This window comes from Aulonocara stuartgranti (genome assembly GCF_965226115.1).
Source record: "Aulonocara stuartgranti genome assembly, chromosome: 11".
Lineage (NCBI taxonomy): Eukaryota > Metazoa > Chordata > Actinopteri > Cichliformes > Cichlidae > Aulonocara > Aulonocara stuartgranti.
The window spans coordinates 4,379,819-4,403,024 of NC_138947.1; the positions used below are offsets into that span (position 1 = coordinate 4,379,819).

At 40.7% G+C, this 23,206-nt stretch overlaps 1 protein-coding gene and 1 long non-coding RNA gene across 4 annotated transcripts in view; both read right to left on the reverse strand.

Annotated features, from left to right (window-relative positions):
* Positions 1 to 22,222, reverse strand: part of paqr6 (progestin and adipoQ receptor family member VI) — a 36,040-nt gene extending 13,818 nt beyond the window's left edge. Inside the window, exons 1-5 of one of the 3 annotated variants that reach the window (XM_082552369.1) lie at positions 16,412 to 16,454; positions 16,039 to 16,290; positions 7,290 to 7,555; positions 4,857 to 4,984; positions 4,182 to 4,387 (exon numbers count right to left, since the gene is read on the reverse strand). In XM_082552369.1, coding sequence (XP_082408495.1) covers positions 4,182 to 4,387; positions 4,857 to 4,984; positions 7,290 to 7,555; positions 16,039 to 16,290; positions 16,412 to 16,439 — 880 coding nt within the window. In that variant the 5' untranslated portion in view covers positions 16,440 to 16,454. Of the gene's footprint in view, positions 1 to 4,181; positions 4,388 to 4,856; positions 4,985 to 7,289; positions 7,556 to 16,038; positions 16,291 to 16,411; positions 16,455 to 21,376; positions 21,744 to 21,974 lie in introns of those variants that run through there. The other 2 variants (XM_082552370.1, XM_082552371.1) reach the window with 2 other exon arrangements.
* On the reverse strand, positions 14,268 to 16,023 carry LOC309717657. Its single transcript, XR_014279783.1, has 3 exons — positions 15,646 to 16,023; positions 14,625 to 14,713; positions 14,268 to 14,399 (listed from the first exon to the last, which is right to left on the reverse strand). It is a non-coding gene; the product is annotated as an uncharacterized lncRNA (long non-coding RNA).
* Positions 22,223 to 23,206: the final 984 nt, after the last annotated feature.

Below are 23,206 nucleotides of genomic sequence, written 5' to 3' on the forward strand. Positions count from 1 at the left end.
CTGATTTGTCATAACTTTTCCGTTTTGTGGTAAGTTTTTCTTTGGCTGTCACTTCTTCACCCTGACCTGTCTTATTTGGCTCAGCAGAACTAAAATATTGTGGCGAGCTCAGACAAGGAGGAGACGGAGGTATCGTTTGGTCTTGCTTCCCTTGAGCTAGCCAGGGAGCACAGCCGTTTATTGACATCTGCAGAAGAACACTGCCGCTAGCTAACTGCTCAGCGCGGCAACAGCACAGCAACAACAACAACACCACCACCACACAGGGCGCCCTCTGACCCCGGAAGGACACACCGTCGCAGCGAGAGGGCGTCACCCGTCACTATGGCAACATAAACAAAACATAACTGTACAAACAGAACCCCGAACAGCCCTGACCCGCTACATAGCCCCCACCTAAGGGGTCAGTCGTCCCCGACGACCCCATTACCCCACACAAAGTCCTGCAAATGTCCAGGTGCCTTCTTTTGGCGCACCGGCCGGTCACGACCGGCGGGGTAAAAGTCACTCGGGTCAGAACATGGGGTGCCACCATCATCCCACTTCTGACACCAATGTGGCGAGCTCAGACAAGGAGGAGACGGAGGTATCGTTTGGTCTTGCGTCCCGTGAGCTAGCCAGGGAGCACAGCCGTTTATTGACATCTGCAGAAGAACACTGCCGCTAGCTAACTGCTCAGTGCGGCAACAGCACAGCAACAACAACACCACAGGGCGCCCTCTGACCCCGGAAGGACACACCGTCGCAGCGAGAGGGCGTCACCCGTCACTATGGCAACATAAACAAAACATAACTGTACAAACAGAACCCCGAACAGCCCTGATCCGCTACAATATATATCCTGCTGCTTTTACACACGCACTCACATAATGCTCAGCGATTCTCTGCGCGATCAACCTCTCACATGTGTAAGCTGCCGGAGATTTCACTTGTCATGTTTGCATAGTAAGCTAACGATTGATGAGACAAAGTCAGAGGAATTGGTGCGCAAATTATCATCACTCACCAATCAGTGCTGTCGCTCTCTATACACAGTTCATGCGATTGCAAAGTGAAAGCAAAAAAACAAGCGCAAATTCAAACGCGATTTCAATATGTCACATATTGACAGTGGCTAACCGATGCCAATGACATAATTACCCAGCTACATTTCCGAAAGAATGCAAAAGCATTGACATATATTTTTACTTCCTACAATAGCCCGACGGGCAGGGTAGCCCGTCTGAAAAAAAAAATCGCTAGCCCCAGGACGTCGGGCTAGCGATATTGCAAGCCCTGTATCTGATTGAGGAATCACTCATCTTTGGAAAAGAGAGTTTATTACAGAGAAATGCCTCTTTCCAAAATAAAAGCTATACTATCCGCTTCTTCTGGGCTATATTCTCAGCAGCATAAGGAGAATCATGTGCTAACAGCTGTCTAAATGACTCAGCTAAAGTTAGTAGCATGCTTGTTGTTTTTGTCTTTGCACTAGGATGATGTAAATGTGCAGTCATATTCGTTGTGTTCCCACTAGTGCTTTCAGGTTAATCTCGTTGAAATGACCTTAACGCCACAACACCGCAAATCTCCGTTAACGAGCTACCGCCGATCACCCCGTGCATGGGGCTAGACAGCTAACAGTTAACGAGCTAACTGCGCTAACACACTAGTTCACACCAATGTAATTGAGCATTGCATGGCACATCCAACATACTGTTTTACTTTAGTCCATGACGCGCTTACCTTCAGGGTCATACGTCACATGAAAACCAAAATAATTCCAAACGCCAGATCTGAATGAGAGTGGGGGAGGTCCATGTTGCAAGGAGAGCTTAACTTCTGTCTTGCTAGCTTGCCCTGCGCTCTTCCTTCTGACTATGCTGTCTGTGTTGAGCGCTCAGTGGATCTGCGCTCGACAGTGCAGCCTAGGCGGAGTAGTCAAACGCAGATTCACTGAGCGCTCAACACAGACAGCATCGTCAGAAGGAAAATTGATAAAATAAATTACAAATGTTGTATTGTTCATACATATGCGTACCGAACCGAAAGCACTGTATCGAACGGTTTTTCATAAATTATTTTTTTAAGTTAATTTGAATATACTATATATTTATTAAAAATAAGGTGAAATATTTGATGCTTTTGAGTTTTAATTTTTATGTAAATGGATCGTTTCTCATTATCTTAGATTCATATAAAATTTCCGAAGACCAATGAAAATGTTAAACTTCTGAAAATGATGTTCATTTATACTCTCAAACGCCTGATATATTTACAACTAATGCATGAAGAATACAATATTATATTTTTTTGATCTGCTCTAGTATGTGCTCACCCTCAAATATGCAGGCAGGCGGTGGGGAAAGAGTTTGCAAATGAACAGCTGCGCAACAAGCAAACCTTCCTTAAAAAACAGGAATGTTCAGTTCCCTCTTTGTGGAAGTTCCTTGTAAAAGCAGGTGCATGCGGGAGGGAAATACTATTCATAGGAGAGCTGGTTATGAAATCAAGCAAATACTGGAGCCATAAAACCCAATCCATCTTTCAGGACAGTGGCAGAAAGGAGAGTAACATTGTTTCCATGTGCTTTGAGTGTGAGGCATGTCTGATTTCCATATAATCTCAAAGGCTAACACAAGCAAAAATGCTTTGAATATTACTGTGGAACGGAACTTACCATGCAAACAGTTTAGAGGAGAAAGAAAGCAACGTTTCATCTCTTAGTATAGGACGCATGCACTATTATGGATAGACCTTAATAAAGGAGCAGTCATCCTTAATGAGATGCATGATGGTTGATCAGCCTGTTAAATGTGTTTCATAAAACAGAACCACCTCAAACTGTTTGACTTTACTGTGGTTTGGAGTGTTTCAAACACCTCGGCCTTTACCCGTTAAATCTAAATTATTCTGTGTGTTATATTTTAAACTGTTTTCTTAAGGTGGAATCTACAACCATTTATTTATTTACCAGGAGATGGAGAGACTGAGGAGACTGTCTATAAACAAACCTCTTTCCTTCACGTAGTTCAAAGATGGAAAAGATAAAGAGATGAAATTCTGAGCATTACGTTGTTTCCTCCGTTGATATTTGGTTACCTAGTAACGCTATCATGCGCTAAAGAAACAAAATACACCCCCAGACATTAAACACCGCTGTGGCATCAGGACTTTTGCATTCAACCCCCCCCCGTGCACAAAGATTTACTACCTACAACCAGCCTGGATAGAGCTAACCTCCAAATGCTCATCCTGCTGCTTCTTCTCTGCTCAGAAAGAAGACTTTGTCTCGGGTGGCATGACCCATGAAGTAACGTAGCTTTAGCTTACTGTAACTCAGACAACTCAAACTGAGACAGGATGACACAAAACCATGTGACACATTAATCTAAAGTGAAATCTCATGATATTTCTTGCTGCGTGTAGCTGCTCCCTAAGCTGAAAAATAACTCATGAAGACCATAGCTCGCTATAGCAAGTATCTGGTATCAATTCTAGGTGACTTCCTTGATGAGTCATTACAGTCACAAGATTTTCAGAAAACTTGACCTCTGACCAAACTTCTTCTGTTCACAAAGGTGAGTGTCCACACTGACCACCCGCCTCCCACCCAAGCAGGATGATGACAATACCCCATCAACTTTTCACAGCTGATGGGTAAAAAGGATGCGACAGCTCAGAACGTCTCCCAGAAACAAACAAACAAAAAAAATTGGGACAAAATAATCTTCTTATAATCCACAACTACTTCAAAGTTAACATTTTCATTCTGCTTTTTACACAGATCTGCTAAGTAGTTACTTATTTTATATATACATTTTTGTTGTCTTCTCTAGTGTTGTTGTTTTTTTACCTTGGCCATCTGTTTTTATCTAACAAAGGCAGACGGGGAGGTAACAGAGCTGAACTGATGTCTGTATAAGAAGCAAAGCCAATATCACAGAGTGATGACACTGTAGTGTTAGACTTCACATCCCTCTGATTCTGCGGTGCTGGCATGCTTCTTAAAAATGACACACTGTGTCCCCTTGGGACTGTTCAGGGAAACAATCAAAATAGAGTGTCATAAAGAGTGATCTCAGAGGAGTGTGAAAAGAGCTACCGACTCCTCTTTATGATTTCAAGATCGTCCTGTTTCTTGGTAATGTACAATAACATCAAAAATGCTTTTAGGCCTCCACCACCGGGGGTTTCTTTACCTAAGCTGTAGAGGCTGAGAGCTCCGTAGTCAAAGAAGTAGCAGATGTGGCGGGACTCTGCGGACATGGTGCTGAAGGTGTGTGCACAACTGGACGTGAAGGGGTAAACGCAGATGAGCATCATGTACACCAGCAGCGGCCAGGTGTAGCTGTCAGTCAGGAAGTTCAGGGTAGAGCAGAGAACGCAGAAACGCCACAGAAAGTACCTACAAAAATTTATTAACAAATTAAAAATGTATATATACAAAAATGTGACCCCATACAGGTACATGTAACTGATGCTACCGTGTAATATGTTGGCACATGCATCTGTTTCCAGGTTGTAGATTTACTACAGAGAAGTACTCTGTGACTGTGTTTCTTAATTAGCAATGTCACTGCTTCTCTCTGACATCCTGTGAGCTTCAAAGCTCTCTGACTTTACGTGTATTTTGATTCAGACTTAGTGAATTTTCCAGATGTAGCCTCCACATTTCCCCACCTGTCTGTTTTTCTCTCCAGCACTATGAGAATTTTCAAGATTAAATCTCTGACTTTCAGTGATCCTTAGAAACTCTGTCGTGTTTACACAGCTGGAACGCTGACAAATGTTCACTTTACCTCTTGCTTTGATCATGAATATAACTAGACTTGTTCAAGTCTGGTGTGAATGAAAGGACACCAAACAAAACTCACCATGTTGGGAGGAAGTGGGTCCAGATGTTGATCGTCTCGTTGTTCATTTGGAAGCTGCTGAGGATACAGTCCAGTGCTGAGCTCCTTGGGTGACGGTATCCAGAGATGATGCCGTCCTCCCTGAACACCTGCGGAGCAAGCAGACAATCCAGGTGACAGGTGTGAAATTCAGCCAATCCTCGAAAAGGAAAAGCTGATCATCAAACTTCATCAGTAAGCAGAGAGTTTGCAGAACCACTGTATCGTTTAGTTACACTACAGTCCTAATGATGCTGGGTTTCTGAGGCCAATATGAGTATTTAAATTAAATAAATGTTCATTTTCACTTTCCTCTAAACATAAAACCTTATTAGATCCTTTTGATAGTCATCATTAAAATGCTGATATTTTTATATTTTCATTGATCTGTTGTGGAAGAAACATTCAAAAACAATGATCATTTCCACAAAAGCCAAGTTTGCACCAAAAACTACAGAAAAAAAGTTAAAAATATGTAGCAGAACTTTACTAGTGGTAATTATTTTTTTATCTAGCCCCTTAAAGTGTCTGCATATAGTTCCACCACTGTTTTCACTACAGTATGTAGTGAAAACTTGTTTCTTTATGGTAAAACATCCATGACCGGATCCATCTGGATGTTGTAAGAGGAAAAGATGTTAAGACAAACAAAGATGACAACTATGTAAATATTTAGCAGGAGGGCTCCAATATCACTGCCAGTTCACACAGATTACAGTACAGCACAGACTACAGTGAGTTGAAGGGAAAGTTCAGGTCGATGGTAACACGTTAAATGTTATGATTGGGTTTTTGAGATCTACTTTATTCATCACACCAGGCTCCCAGCGAACTTTATATTAAAGGCTGTCGGTTTTTACAGGTATTACCGGACTGTACACAACTCAAAAAATAAAGTAGAACAATATAACTGGAGTATATGTTGCTGATCCCAGCAACAGTTTTTAATGTTTTTATATGTGAAAAAAAAACTTTTTAAACTCCAATAACAGAAAACCAGGGGCCTAATTTTAGTCTACACACTGAACTCATGGCTGGAAACCATGCTGCAGAACTGCTGCATGCAAACTATTTGTCACTTATGAGATAAGGTCACTACAGAAGGGAGGACGGCAGCCAAAGCAGATGCTTGAACTGCAGGGCTCTGGCTCCTGCTGACAGGCTCACAGCCACAATCAGCTACCAAACTTTTTTTCTGCTGAAGTGTGAAGATTAACACTCATATGGCAGAACCATTGTGTGCAAATACACTATGGCTCAGTCTCTGAGACATGGATTAAGCCTAATCTTAAACTAAACTTCTTTCAGTTGAGATTTCTTTACTTTATGTCTATGACTGGGCTTAATGCACGTCTGTGAAACTGGCTGTATGTCTGCAAGGCTGCAAGGTGCAGTGGGTCAGGGTTCGGAGGTAATCACACGATGAAATCCTGATCGTGGAAGCAAATAAAAGCCTTGAAGTAAAAATACAAACACGGCGGTATAAAAATAATATTATGCAATTTATTATTAAGGTTAAGTGAGACAAAATCCTAAATGTGGATTTACCACACAGTTTAGACTGTGTAGCACACTGTGGTCCTTTTTTAAATGTGTGGTGAAAATATTGCAATTAGGAGCTTTCAAAAGTTTTAAAACTAGTTACAACTAACTAAAACAAACCAATCTGATTATTTGATCAAATTAATAAATTTTCTCCCCCTCCTTTCAGAAAAAAACAACTTTATTTAAAGCATATTACTCTCTGCTGTGCCTGTGCATTGATTAAATGATGCAACCTGATGAAACAATAATTATCATCCTACAAGAACAGCAAAAAAATAAGAAAAAAAAAAAAAAAAAACAGGTTGCAAACTCATCTGTAGCGCATCATAGGCTCATTTACATGGAACAAACTGAAAGACTACACAGCATAAAAATATCTCTTGGCATCGCTATTGTTTGAGGCTCGAGTCATTCGTCAGGCCGGGTCATATCCTGACAGACAAACCTGAGCGTTTCCTGGTGTTACATAAGACAGTAAGAAAAAAATAAACATGCATTACATAAACAGAAGAACGGATGCTTGGCTTTATAGACACGACTATTGACAAAATCATTTCTCTGAAGACTTCTACAAATAACTGATGTCTATAGTAATAATAATAATAATAATAATAATAATAATAATAATAATAATAATAAAGCACTGCAGCTTCTCTGCAATTAACCTTCTGAAATGCTGTGTAATGCCACAAATGCTTTAAACTTGAGTGGAGGGCTGATTATTCGTCTCATATGTATTTACATTCACCTCTTAGTCCTTAAGAGTTTAAGAATACCTTCATCTAAGGAATAGAACCAACCCACCACCTTTTCCCATCAGTTATACGGTCCTAACAGACTGGACCTGGGTACACCAGGTTACTTTCTTACCTTGGGGACTTGGTGGATGTCAAAGAGCTGAGGAAGTTTGAAGCTAAGCATGTCTGCGGGAAGCCTGATGGCACCCCTCCCTCTTTGACAAACTTCCCTGAGCCTGGCTCGCCCCCCACGGCAGAGGACGAGCCACACGGGGTAGTCAAACACCGGTATTCTTGCCGCTAGGTCTGTTCTGTTCGGGTCCCATTTCAAGCAGCGCGCCCAGCCCTGGCTCCACCCAATGCCACTACTGGCCCCAATCCCACGCCACACAGGAAACACTGCAGGGACACAAAGACATGCACACAATCAGACACCAAGATAAGACCAAAACCTTGACTTCCTCACACTGGCTCCCCATAAAAAACAAGAATATTTTTTATGATTATCCATACAATTTTGGTTACTATCAGTCAACAGTGATGTTTGGTGATACACCTGTGCATTATTAAGTGTCAGAGACTTTATTGTTAAAATATTTATACATGACTTATGAAGTGATGATCAGATTTGCTGGTTGCTTGGTGTTACTCTGATTGCATGCAAAACCTGTAATTTAAAACCAATTAAATGCACAGTATTAACTGATAAAAGACATAGCTTTCACCCCCAAATAAATAAAATAAAATCATGCACTTCTTGCAGCATCATCAATGCATCATCAAGATTTTTTATTTTTATTTTCAGAAAATAAATTCCAGTAAAAGGTTGAAGACAGAAAGTGGCTAACAGCTATTGTGAATTGTAATTTAGGGCACTGAAGGAAATGATGATGTGCTCATCATTAAATCTGACCACCTGCTTTGTTTTGGTCATCACTTTGATCCACTGAAATCCACTCGCACAAATGCACCACACCGGATAACTGGTTCATCTGATGGCCCCCACCGTTAAAGTTTATATTACAGAGTCCTCGAGTGTGACATCTCTGTGGACTGGAGCAGACGCTGAGAACAATCGCGTATTGTCGTCGCTCTTGAGACCTACCCAGACACTGATTTAAAGAATGCCCGGCATTGTCATGCTGCAGAGGCCTGTGACCAAATGCAAAAATGTAATAAGAACATGTTTGTGTGAGCCACAGCCTTGCTGACCACTGCCCACTGGCTCACAATAGGAGTGTGAGCATTGCAACTGGATCATGTGGCAGTGGAAGAGGGCAGCCTAGTCTGAATTAGACTGATTTTCTTTAACAATTTGTGGACAGATAGCAGCATTATTTACCTTTGGAAGTAATGGCAGCAAGATAGGAAGGCCAGGACGGTCAGCTGGAGCCTACCGATGCTCATGACTGCATTGTATCTAACAACATCTAACCATTTCCTTCTCCAAAAATGTATCTTTTGCCTTGTTTTTACCCGTGTCTGGTAATATGTATTGCACTAACACCTTCTGAAAGTTGAAGTAATGCACCTGAAAGAAGAACACGTTTAACTGCCAAACACAGGAGTGATAAAACCTGTGTAGCCTGGTGAGGTTTGATGCTACTGTTCAAACAGGTTAAACGTGCACAGCAAAGACTATTGTGACTGAAACAGAAGTTCTGACAAACGGTAAAGCTAGCACCTTACAAGTCTATCCCACTATGCATATACTCTAAGAATACTAAAATATCTCCCAGCAAATATGAAATAGTATTAGGCTCAATCTTGAATTAGTTTAGGGCATTTCTGGCCTCAGTTACCATACTCCAAATTTTTTAAGTAGTTTGGAGAACATGAAAAAGAGTTCAAGGTGTCCAAATTCCCCAGATCTCAGTCCAGTTGAGCATCATCCCCTCTGGCAGGGTGAGAGCAACAAGAAGGGGCCGCTGCTTACTGCACCCCAGCTGCAGGCCCCGGCCTATTAACAGTGACAAAGTGCGCTTTGTGGAGGCTAAAGCCTTGAGAGTACAGGGACCAAAGGATGACTGTTACACGCTGCACTGGATGGAAATGAGGCATCTCACAAACACACCCACACACACATACAACAGAGTCCCACCATTGCTCAAGTGCTCGGTGCACTAGCATGCAAGCACGCTGGCACAAATCCTGCATTCACTATGGCTGGAAAGCATAGCTGCACACAAACAACTTATAATACCACAGAGCTTGAGTTAATAAAAGCTACTGACAGCCACAAGGTTCACACCTAGAAAAAAAGCTCATTTAGATTCAGATCATTGGCAGTGTGCCACCAATCATTTAGTGTGAGATGTAGGTGTGTTTTTGTTGGAAGGTGTGTGAATGCTGCGAATGTTAATTCTTTGTACTCAGCCTCGGGGACCAAAACAAGTGAAAGATATATGTTTTTATATTGAATTCTAGACAGATCAGTCAATGTTTAAATGTGAAATGAAATATGAAGAGTCCCAGCCTTCTTCTTGGGACTCTCATGTTAAAGTTTAACAAAGTTAAAAAGCATATTTACAGCTTGGTACACAAAACAGTTTTGGCCTCTGTGGATAATTTCCTCCTTCCCAACAAATCTATGGGTTGGGATTTTTTCACACTGATTATACGTTCTGCATCCAGAAGTCCACTACGGTCCGATTGATGCAAATTTCATCATAGAGTGTAAGTCCAAAGGTCCGTGCTGTTGTTCGCATGGATGGCGATTTTTTTGTGAGTGTATGGACTCGTCTGCATAGACTTTGCACTACAACACATCAGCGGCACTTATGCAGAGGGAAGAAGACTTCAGAGAAATAGAACAAGAATAGAACAACAGAACTTGGCCGTCACATCTCCAGGTGTCTGTGTCTTTATCCACAGCAGAGTATAAGGCTTCCAGCCTGCATTTGTGCCTTTTGGAAGCATTTCTCATGGAGTTATGTGACAGGATATCTACCGTAAATTATCCTGCTCCATGGTAGAGACCTTAAAAGAAGATTGTGCTTTAGTTTAAAGTACTCGAGTTTCACTCTCCTGTTCATCTGTTACTTGGGGCTGGGCGGTACGGTGGTGCGATGGTTAGCACCAGCTAGAAGGTCCTGGGTTTGAATCCAGACTGCGTCTGTCTGTCTCTCGCCTTTGCCTGCTATGTCTGCTAAATTATTCCAAGCAATACTACAAGCTGATCGAATATTGAAAACTGACAAAAGGTCTTGTGTCTCCAAGACCTGAGCTCTTTACTATTACTAGTTTATAATAAAAGTGAACTAAACATTTGCCAGGTAAATGCTTTTAATGTGAAGTTCCAACAGAAAGAAATATTTGAACAGAAATCCACTTTTTTCTCTGGAATGTCGCCAAAGACATCAGGTCCACAATAATGCAAATGTACAAATACTGCAATACTTTTGTCAGTGGGACACAGGCTCAGTCACCTCCATGTTAGACACTGACTTAATGCATTTAAAAGAACATTTCTGAGATAACCATTTTAGGAAACAGAAAGCTTGAATGGGTTCCCAGTTCACATTCAGTGCAGGCTCAAAGAAAAGCATCAAACATCAAACACAAGAGGCAACATCCACCTGTAGCCTGAAGCTCAGGACCAGAGCCAAATCAGCACAACATGTTGAGCACTCAATAAACAAACAGCGCCTGAAAAAGCTGATAAGTAGTCAAATGAGGGAGTGCCACCTTTTTCTTTTTTTCTACACAGCTTTGGATTAGAGCATAGGTGTCAAACTCTGGCCCGCGGGCCAAATTTGGCCCACAGCCTAATTACATTTGGCCCGCGAAGCCAAACCAAATTACTATTAGAGCTGGCCTACTGCTATTATATATATTGTTTAGTATTAAGATTTGCTTGTTCCATATTCAGTTTTTCAGCAAAACTTGTTTGAGTCCATAAGAAAAGATTCATTTTTATATCTAGATTTTTTTTTCCAGTAAATATTAACGTCAGCCCGCGACCTTGTTCCAGTTTTGAATTTTGGCCCACTGTGTATTTGAGTTTGACACCCCTGGATTAGAGGATGTAACCAAACAAGAGGAAAAGTAATCTAGTAATGAATGTGCCAAAGACACTACAGCTCCATGACAGGCTCAAAACTCGAGCCTCATCTTCACCCCACCCTTCTTCCTGAGGCCGTGCTCCCTTGACAGATTAACTGAGCCTTTCGGGAAGCCCTCTGCAAGGATGTGTTCAGATGGCAAAACGCACACAGAAATTTGTTTGTTGGACACACAACATTGAGCCTCATTAACACAGACGGGAACAAAGAAAAGGTTTAAATCCTGTGAAAATATCAGTAAGAATATCTCCCAAACTCTCACCCTGTCCACTACACGCGAGGTGTTTACATGTGCTTGTCTGTGAGCGCTAAAGGCACCCACACTTTCTTTCCAGAACTGTGAATTGTGATAAACCTTGCTCGGGCATTTTCATTGGCCTGAGGTGTCAGACTGCACATTTCCCACAAAGTTATGCACGTGCACTCTGCGCTGCACGTGTGACAGTGTTTGTCAGCATCTTCAGGCTCTGCTCAAACACGTCCAGGACAGAAGACGACAACCCAACAGAACACATGCAGTAAACATTTCAGAGGGCTTGCCGTCGGTTATTGCACCATCAACCATTCCCATTTATATTAACAATTACATATTTTATGAGTAATGCAGTCTGCTGTGATGATTTTCATCCTCCAAGCATCCACCCAAGAGGACAGGCCCGCACAGGCTACAACCGCCTGTTTGCGTTCGACCCTTGAGAAAATTAACAATGAGCAGGGAACCAGTTTTTCAAGTTAGGAAAACTCAACTGTTCCTCAGCACATGCAAAGTCTGATTGTGTCACATTAGGTCCCAGCAGAAAAACTGGTGTACAGCAAATTTCACGCTAAGCTTATTATGCGCAAAAACTATTTTAAACATCGATTTAGTGTTTTAAGTCTTTTATCAAGCTACATGCTCACAGATCAGTGGTTCAATTTCACTAGAACACTTAATCTACCGTATACTAGAGCTGGATAAAACTAAATATTTAACCTAAAATAATTTTATAGATATATGAGACAATGTTGTCATTATGAAGTTCACTGAACTCATTGAGAATTGTGCTGTGCCAGAACGATCATGTTGTTGGGATAGCGGTAAAGCCGCATCGGGTTAGGCCGACACATACAGCGTAGGAGGAGCGCCTGTGCTAATATTTGAGCTGCTGCAGCCGCAGACACCAGCAGGTTAGGAGTGCGAACGAGACAAAAGACAAAATGACAGCAGGAAGTGTAAATAAAAACTGGAGTGACAGTGTCACCAAACACGATGCTCTGACTCACACAGCCCGAGGATCAAAAGTTGAGGTGTTGAAAAGAAGGGTCAGAGGAATTCAGCAGTGTGGAGATATTTTGGCTGTTTGAAGCCTGGCAAAGAAGCTGAGCAGCCCGCACTCCACACTGCATCGAAGTTTCCACAAAGGCAGGATATACTGTGGCAAGACACGATGCCAGTAAAGCAGAGTCGAAAATGTCGACTTTAAGTGGCTCATTAAAGTAATTGACCCTCATTATCAACTCCACAGACGGCACTTTCCTAGCTATACATGGAGTGGAGAGAGACAGCTGAACAGCTGGGTCACGCTTCACTACCATATCTGATTGTTGGTCAAGTCACACATCTGATCCATATGAGGCTGACTGCCCACTTGAATTAAGACAGCTTGAATCTGCGCAAAATAAACGATATAGTGCGAAGACGGCTTTTTTATTTAGAACTGATTTTGTATTAATGACTAGCTTATTTATTTGGAAAAGACCAAAGAATTCAGTTTAGCATTTTCTTGTGTTCTTTTGTAACACTTGAAACATTTAACTGGTCATAAGAGCACACTTTTATGTCAGAGTGCTCTTATTTAGTGCCACATCTGTACCTATGTCATTTATTTTAAATACATCATTTTGTACAGTATATTTAACATGTTCAATTCATAAAGTTTTTGTTTCCATATCATTCTCTCACCCACTCAGATAAAAGCTATTGTTAAGCCAACTTTTCTTCTCATTGGCGGACCTTCAAAATTAAAGTTCGAATACCAGGTGGGCGGGGCTTCTGTGCTTACAGCCACAGCAGTATGCCAGAGATGATCATACTGGGGAGCAGAAACCAGAATGTCAATGACACAATAGCTCATTCAGCTCACAATCCATCTCTATTCACAGGCTTTCTGCCTGCAAACTGGCAAATATGACCTTGACTGCAATTTCGTGAACACCCATAAATGATGTCTGGGTGCATGTTTCTCTAAAAATCTGGCCAATACTCTGGGAACAATTCTTCTCTATTGTGGACAGACACCTCGCCATGGCATAAACTGCCTCAAACGGACGATTTAGAGCAAACTAAAGCCTCAGCTTTGGTTTGTATAGGAGCTAAATGTTTTCAGCTTTGGTTCATATAGAACCCACGATTTGAAAATAATATATTAGAAAAGCATTCACCCCAGAAAACACAATAAAATATTATTTTGGAATATGTGACATTTCTTAAAGCCTAAGCTAACTTATTCAGTTTATTTGTCAGAGGTATTCTGTTCAGAGGAAGTCGTCTCTCCACTCTGTCAGGGTTTTTGGCTTTCTATCGGATTAAAAGAAACAATCTGAAGACGTTATCTTGGACATCTTTCACCACTTTCATAGAAAAATGAATGACCACAAGCAAAACTAAGTACCCACACACTAAATGTGGATGCTTTTATAGCACCAAACACTACCAAGCTGTGTCTCATGAGTGTCAGTGATAAGTATGGATGCTGACAAAACTGTACTCTTATTTAGTGCCATTATTGATTCTGCTTACAAGTAGTCTTCTAAGATAATATAAAATATAAAATTTATACAGGTGGGGAGATGCTCTACTGCAATAATTCTGACATCATTCTTTGCAAAAGAAATTGTCCAAAAAACATAAAAGGAAGTGATAATTTCTCAGGAATGTGACTCTAAAACAGAACTGGAACTGGCTTTTGATTCCGAGCATCCAGCATATAATGATGTAATGCTGAAGACACGATGGAGGAAAGAAAAAATGCACTAATTCCTGGAAGCTTGACTATAGTCTGTACTGCACATTACGTGGAAAAGTGAGCCCAAATATGTGGCTTCAATCATGCTTGATGCCTGAAAGCTTCATGCTCACCTGCAAGACGACTGGAGAACATTAATGTCCCCATCAGCATCCAAGGCAGAGGGCGTCTGCTCTGTGACTCAAGATTATGACAGATTTAAATGCTTTTTAGATACAAGGTACGCAGGCTTCTTGTTAATAATCCAAAAATGCTTTAAGTGGAAAAAAACAAGAAACTGAAACATAAAAACAAATGATTGTGTTTATCGGTTACATATGAACTACGCAACCCTGACTCAGTATTTGAGGTTACTTTGAAACATAATGGGATAACCCTGCAGACAGAACGTCCACTCACTCGATCATGTGATATGTTTTGTAACTTCCCTCTGGTTGAAGTCACGCTGCAATGCTTCTCCTAGGTGTTCCTACTTCATCACGCCTTTTCTGGTAACAGATTACATGCCACATAAGGACTGCGCACTGTTATGAAACATGTTGATTTGACTTCCTGTGCCAGATCAAAACACTAAATCACTATCAGTTCTTTCATTTCTATTGCATTATTGATTCAAGTGGACCATTGAACTACCCAGTTCTGAATACTTGGCACAATCTAATAGAAGAGTCAGCCAGGGAATGCAGTATCAAATGGAAACCAGCTGACATGATACAAAAGAAAACAGGACCGGCTTGACTCCAAACTGAGATAAGGCAGCAACTGCCAAAAACAATGAATATGTCTAAACTAAACAACTAACCTGGGAAAAAGCCTGCAAATACCTGCTCAGGTGTCAGACTTCTCATTTTGTGCAACACACACATCTTTTGCTGCACAAAAACTATTGTTAAATCCAAAAGACAGCAGAATTCCTCTAATATTTCTGACCAATTCATTTTTGTTAAAAACACAAAACACAGTTACTCTTCGCATAGTCGTATTTGGAGGACATACAGTGTCGAAATAAAATTAAAAAAAACTTAATAAAACTGCTAATAAAGGCTCCAAGACAAAGTAAAAAAGCAACAATCATTTTGTCAAAGACACTTATGTTTTGATCTTCCACTGTAGGGAAGACTAGCAATGCCAAAACCAAAACTAAATAACTTGTTTGTTTTTAAACATAGGCAACAATTATTCTAGAAACATTTATATTTTCTGATCAAATTTATTTATTCATTTGCTTAATCTGGTTTTCTTTTATTAAAACACAGAAGGCCACAACTCCTAACATTCGTGAAGCTTAAACTTAAACCTTTATTTAATTCTTTTTCTATTATGTTATTTTTCTTTTTTTTTAAGTTGTTTTTGGCGAGAAACATAAGTTCTTTGAATCGTCGTGGGGGAAAAAAGTTTCGCTCTTCTGGCAAGTTCTTACAATGTGGAAAAATCCATGCTGGAAAAACACTGCAGGAGTATTCGCCTGAACACATCTCCAGGGAAACGGTTCGGGAAAACATGTTGGTCACATGCAGCTAATTCTCATAATAACTGTCTCCGTTCTTCAGCAACGTGTGTTCTCTGTTTTCTCCTCTTTTTCTTCCCAATTTCCTAAACGCGACATTCCAAGAATTCCTACCCTAACACAAGCTGGATGAAAAAGAAAAACGGTCTAGATGCTGGACTTCCAGCTGCAGACAAACAACAGTCTCTGCTGTAAAGAGTCTCAGCTGCAAAACTTCAACCTTTCAGCGACGGACAGCGAGACCAAAAGCAGAGAATGAAATCTTAGTGTGTGTGTAACACAAATATTCTAAATGCGCAGACGTACCGCGACCCTCGGGCATGGGGAGGGATTCCTCTCCTTCAATCCGCGTAAAAACGCTGAAGTCTTCCTGTGGGCGACAACCAGGGCTGGGTGTCTTCACTTTCCCGTACCTCGGCTTCACTGTGCAAGGTCTCCACACAGCCTCCTTTTCTCTTCTCCCACGCGAGCCAGTAGGAAGCGCCGCTTCGTGCTCACGTGGATCGCAGGAGTAACAACAACACGAGCCATGTGTGTCCACCCTGTGAGCGCGCGCTACTGCTGAATGGACAGTGACAATGGTTTGGTGTAAACCGCGCCCAAAATGGCAAATTTGGTAGTTTCCCTACTGCACATATTTGTATATGTACACATAGGGAGGCTATATACTCATATTTACCCAGAGAGGTAGGAGCAAAAATTTCCATATTAAATGTATTTACATGCATGGGGACTGAAACTTCTCTCTGGGTATTCCAGCTTCCTCCCACAGTCCAAAGACATGCAGTTAGTGGGGTTAGGTTAACTTGTTAGTGTAAATTGCCCACAGGTGTGAATGTGAGTGTGAATGGTTGTCTGTCTCTGTGACAGAACAGCAACCTGTCCAGTGTGAACCCTGCCTCTCACCCCTGGCAGCTGGGACAGGCTCCAGATTCTTAGTCTTTTAATGACATTTTGTACTGCAGACGATGAGATACAATTTTACTCAGTCTGAAATTGTTCCACAATTTGAAGATTCTGCCCATCTTTACTACTCTGTCCTTCGAAGATGCTCTTTTTATACACGCAGTCATGTTGCCGACCTACTCCCATTTAATGAGGAGAAAAATGTTCCTCAGCCTGCTTGTTTTTACTTCTCTTCATTTTTCAGCCTTTAGTTGCCACCCCCCTGAAATTGTAAATACTTTGAAAATTTACCATTTTAGCAAACATTTGATATGTTTTATATGTTTTATAAATGGAACTGTGGAAAAAAATGTGTTTATGACATTTGCAAAATATTACATTACATTTTTATTTACATTTTACAAAGGACTACAACAGTTTTGGAATTCAGGCTTGAAATATGAAGGACTGAATATGACAAAACTAGAAATTTACAAATTCATTCTATTATTCAATTATTTATTTACGTGCATGGTTGGTTTTGTATAAGGTATGGCATAGAGGTCATAAAAGTAAAAGAATGTAAAACTCATAATCTAGCACATTTATGGACTTTACTTTTCTGCATTCCTCCTAATGACCAGCAGAGGATGAGGCCTCTGTTTGCAAAATAAACAAACAAACAAATAGATAAATAACTGTTGGCTTTTATTTATGAGCTCAATAAAAACTTTACTGATAATTTTATGTCCTCATTCACTTCTCTTAGTATTATTTGATACAACATGATCTACAGTAAAAAGAGACTATTAAGCAGAATACCCTTTAGGGCATGGCTTTCAATGAAAACCAGTCAAGTCAAGTAGAAACTAATGGAGGCAGGACGGTAAAGAGGAAATAGTAACCGTGGGAAAGAGTAAAGTCCTGTGAATCAGTAACGTGGGTCTAGTGGTGGAAAGAAACAGTACATTTATTCAACCACTGACTTATAAGTGCAGTTTTGGGGTTTTTTGTTAAGTAGTACTTTTTAAGCATTTGTTGATGTTTATGATTGTGCAGTATTTTAACATGAAAGTTAATAAGTGATTATATTTGTGGATATATACTATGAAACACAACCAGCAGCACGGTGGTGCTATACTTAGCACAGTTGGCGCAGGGCGAGGGTTTGAGTGTTTCTGTGGGGAGCTTGCATGTCCTCTGCACGGCTTTTCTCTCAAACTTTGTGTCCAAAATATAGTGCTTTGTGAGGGCTTATCATATTAAGTAAGACTAATATTATCTAAATTTTGGCCATTTCCATAAATGCTTAAAAAAAACAACTTCCACTTCGTTAAAACTCGTGTAAGCTTATATTAAGCTCAGTATGTGCTGCGTTATGAAGCCACAGAAGTGGCTGTTGCCTCAGGCACAAACAATAATTACTGACATACCTGGTATTAACTCTCCCTCCTTTATGTTGGAGATGTTTTTGGCTCCAGGGCTGCCCAACCCTTTGGACCTACACAGCAGTGTAACACTATGACTCAGCTCTTAAGGAGATGTACAATTTGGATCAAGTGCAAGACCAGTCAGTAGGCCAGTGCTCCACCACTACGGTCCAGACTGAAACTTCTACACCTAACTAGCCTCCAAAGATAGCGTGGTAAGTATAGAACAAAACACAAGCAGAAAGGGGTCAAAGTTGAAAAGCTGGTCATCTAAAACCTGTAAACAGATAGATTAATAAATGATTATTACAACTGTAAAATTCCTTAGGGATGTTATTAAAAAATGCAAATCATTTTAAAACTACTTCATATAAGTCACTGCGATACTGACCTAATTACTGAGTAATAATTGGTCTATAACTTTCCTTCTAAGCTCTCATTTCATGAAACACTAAAACTGAATTGATAAGAAGTTTGATGATAACAGGTAGTAAATATCAATTAGCTATGGGTGTCTTGCTGTTAACAGTAAAATATGGAATTGTAGTGAAATGTTTGCAGCCTAAATAAAGCTTGTTAAAACATACATGATCTCTCTCTGCTCAGATCTCTGTTGCCCTTGTGGCTTATTCACTACCCTTATAGATATGACTTGCAGGACTAGCCCCATGTTTACTGTTCAGGTTAGTATTCAGTGAGTTTCCACAAGAAGACTGCAGAAACATCTGACAGATTTCAGCAACACTGTAGCTGCCAATTTGCTTTTTTCTCTTTTGTTAAAAAACCCCTTTATCGTGAAATTAAGCATCACATTACCTCGGTAAATGAAATAACAAAAAGCATCTGATCATGACTCACTTTTGACCAAAGGCTACTTTGGTTTGGTTTGTTTCTGCAGACCTGTAATATATTTGAGGTTTTAACCTCGCGGTCCTCACTGACTTTGAGACTTCCTCAAACACCACCATGACAAAACTTCTTTGGTTTTTTTCAACATGTCTAAACAGCCATGAGATGGACTGTTACATAATGCGGTACACGCATTCATGCCGCTCAGAGGAGTGATCCTGATGACTTCCACTGATCTGCTGCTTTTGTCTTTCAGTAAAAAAAAGAAAATTAAAAATGACTGAAAAGTTACGCCAGCAGCCCCTTGCACCCAGAATATGGCCTTCCTTCTTTTAGAACATTTAAAATATACATAGACAAAATAAAGAAATAGCCCTAAAACATTTTGTTTCTATAACATGTCATATCTTTTTGAGAAGCACAGATTAAGCTACCTTCTTCAGTGCTGCTGTACTCGAGCTGTGTTTGAATTACAGCTCCTGGGTCGTTGCTGCCCATTTAAATAGTGCTGACCTGTTAACTGGACTGCACCATGTTTCTCTGGCAGTGGTGATATTTTGTAGTGCAGTTTTGCTGTTGAATTTTAGTTTTCTTTAAGAGGGTTTAGTTATTATTTTATCCTTTGTTTGCTTTGTTGATCTTCGGCAGCTTAAACTGACAGGGTTTTTGTAGTTTGTTTCAATACTCATGTCTTAGTTTATCCTCCTTGTGTGTCTTAGTAAGGTTGTGTTGCTGGATTCTTTCACTTGATGCTTGAGGTAGATTTCTGCCTCAAATTATTATCAAATAGTGTCATATTAATTTTATGTCAGTAAAATTTAAAACGTTTTTCAAAATCTCCTGTACATGAAAAAGTCTACTTGGTCAGAGGGAATTATGCTGCACGTTAACAGATGACAACCACCAGAATCAGGAGGAATCATCCTCTGGAGAGGATGCGCTCACTGACAGCATCGTCAAGCCATGATTGCCTCATGACAGAGGTAAACACAGTGATGTCTGTGATACTGGTCAAATACTGGAAGTCACTCCGTAATGCCTCAGCAAAACCAATCGCACCTCTAGCAGCACGGTGACACTTCCTCAGGATTACAGTTACTCAAGTTGCCTGCGACTTGCTGTCACTTCTACTTTGCACATGATTATTTACGTCAGCCTTCTCATGAACCTGCAGGGAGACTCTTTTGTCTAAGCTTTGACCAGATAGGACATCCTGTTTTATTCAGCGCCAGACAAACATTCAGTTTCACTGCCATCGTACGCCCTGTTTGAGTTCATCCAAACTCAGAACTGTGTGACTTTAAACACAAAGGACATTTTAGTTTCACGCATGCCTTCCTGACAGCACCGCTTCATTTCACTGCACTATTCAAAGCAGCTGTTTGAAAGATTAGGAAGCATTGAGACATTTCTTTGCTGCATCATTACTGGCTAAAAATTTTAAATTCCAAATTGGAAACTGGGCTCAGTACTACATATGAATGACATACTTGCCAAAATATGTCATTGATATTTTAAGGCTGCTGAAAAAAAACACTGCCTTTGCTGTAACGTTTTGTCAAAATATATCCAACAAATGAAAAACACCCACATCAAATCCATCTGTAAAGCACATTACCATACATTCTTAAAATAGCCTTGCATATTCACCAGAAAGAAAGAAAGAAAGAAAGACAAAAAACTGAAGGGTTGGCCCCGCCCCCTTTAACGCAACATTAGTTATAAAACTCTCCAGCACATGTGCAGTGACCCCCAGCTGCACATGTTCCTCCTCCCAGAATGAGATCATCAAGTTTGTCTCTTTGGTATTGTCTCAAGTTCAAGTTTGAACATTTTAGGGCTCAAACATTAGCATTAAATAATTCATTAAAAATGAAAAACATATTAAGAATATTTAGTTTAGTTTTACTTTGTCAGTAATCATTCAAATGATATCAAGCACATCACTAATGAGTTGCTGATACTTGAATTCAATGAAAAAAATGACACAAGTGCTCCATTCAAGATAAGAGGATTATCAGCCAAATGCATAAAAAGTAACGGAAAAAGTGCTGATAAGCACAAAAACCGGACAGTTTACTTTCATGAATATGTTAATGATGTGTTGCATCTTTGCTTAAAGGTTTACGATCATGTTTTACATGTAAAATGTGAAGTAATTTTAACTCGGGTGTAGTGATAGCTTCTTTTTTCACTGCCTGAAATTACAAATACTAAAAGTAAAAGTACCTTAAAACCACATTTGAGTGCATATGAGAAACGCATCGCGTTACTGTGCAAACTGTTAATCAGAAGCAGCTTTACAGACTCTCCTGTTATTATTGTAAGTACATAAAAAACGCTAAGCAAGAGCACGCAGGCGCGAACGCGCGTAAACAAAGCCTGATGCAGGATGCGCAGCGCAAACACGTGTATGGCCTGAACATTGCTACACAGCACATTTGTACGATTCCTCCCCGCAAAAAGGAGTTGCGACTTACGAGGAAAACCCTCCAGTTTCACTTTACGGGAGGAAGGGGAGTGGGTGCACAGAATCATTACACAGTTCCTAGAAAGAGATGCACCGAGTCGGGCGGGAGTCCCTGCTATGAGGAGAGATCGTCGCCGAGCTTATGAGCAGCACTCTGGTCTAACCCTCCAGCTTCGTGTGTCCGCTCCTGGGTGATTCCGGTGAAAACAAGAGAAGAAACATTTTGGGGGCAGGAAAGAAAAACTTCCATTTCCATCAAAATGCCCCATTCGGTTTCGTTCCTGTTGTATCAAACACGACCCCTCCTCTACTTGTCTCCCTTTCCCTCTGCACATTCCTGCACTAACAAAATAAAAACACTGCCGGATCCCCTAGTGTTGGAATCCCACTCCTCGGGCTGGATGTGGAGAAGAAAAGAAACCTTGTTTTCACGGTCGGGAGACAACAACAGAGGACACGAGCTCCGGAAACACCGACAGAGAGGGAAACATTTACAGTGACAGTATGAAACAATGAGGCATACTGCTAAACTATAAACAAACAGAAACAAATGCACGAAAGCGGCGATAGGCGCACATGTAGATTTCAACCACAGAGAAGTTACTTACGCATAAACTCCAAGCAGGCGAGACATTTCCCCAAAGCGAGCACAGACCCCTGCATGGACATTTCTCACACAGATTACAGATGCTTTTAACTAAGGGGGGTAAATCTAACAAGTTTTGCGTATGTTTAAACCGTTCATCCTGTCCCTGCAGCCCGGTCCTTCCACTCCAAAGTCCCTGCAGCTTCACAGCTTCATGAGCTCTCAGAAAGAGGATTGATTCGGGTCAGCGAAGTTTCCCAACCCCCTTACCCAGCAAAATAAATGGGCCAACACCGATGCCAGCCGCCTGCTGCTGGGGTGGCACTGGCTCTGCTGCCAGGGGATTGGTTATTCTGTGTGCTCGGTCAGTGGTGGGCACTGGGCCTGGGACAGAGAAGAACACAAGAGATGGAAGAAAGAGAACGAATGGCACATGGAGACCTAGTTTGAGAGAGGCCTTGGATAGATTTGCAGAGTTGAGAAGGTTTGGGTCACTCAGGTTCGCTGCAGGGATTTTAGATCTGGAATTTGAGTCTTTGTGTTAAAGTCAGACTCCTACTCAAGTGCAAAAGCTTTAGCATCAAAATATTGTCAAAGTACCTAAAGATCTTAACTATTGATTCACTGTATATCACACTTTTATGTTGCAGCTGGAGTTTTATCTACACTGCTCAACAAATCATGGGAACATCACAGCACAATACAAAGTCAGTTACACTTCAAGGATAGCAGTGATTCCACATCACCTGCTTTGGTGCAAATCAAAGTGTCAACAACAGCAAAACTTGCATACCAGCTTCAGGTTTGAACCTGCCCCAGACATCACGAGCAACGGGTGAATCTGACTGAAAAAAGGAGGACACCACACCTCGTAGGGTAGCCACTCTGAAGCCATACTTTAAATCATTCTGCTTTATAATTCAATTAAAAAAAAAGGGGGCATAATTTATAAAAATTAACATAATATGGTGTTAAATAAGGTTTGAAACTGGTGACAAACTGTTGACCTATCAGAGTGCTCATAAATTGAATAAAAAGTCATTTTCCTAGAGACAATTTGGCTTCTCTTTAAAACAAAACAGTTAATCAAAGTGTTTTTTAAACCACCATCTGTAAAGGAAGTTAATTGAGGAAACAGGTGCTGGTGGATGATTGTGTAGCTTTAACAAAATATAAGTATTGTATCCTTCACAACTGCTGATATTACAGTTACTTTCCAGGCATGTAAAATCCTGAGTTTCACAAACCTGTATG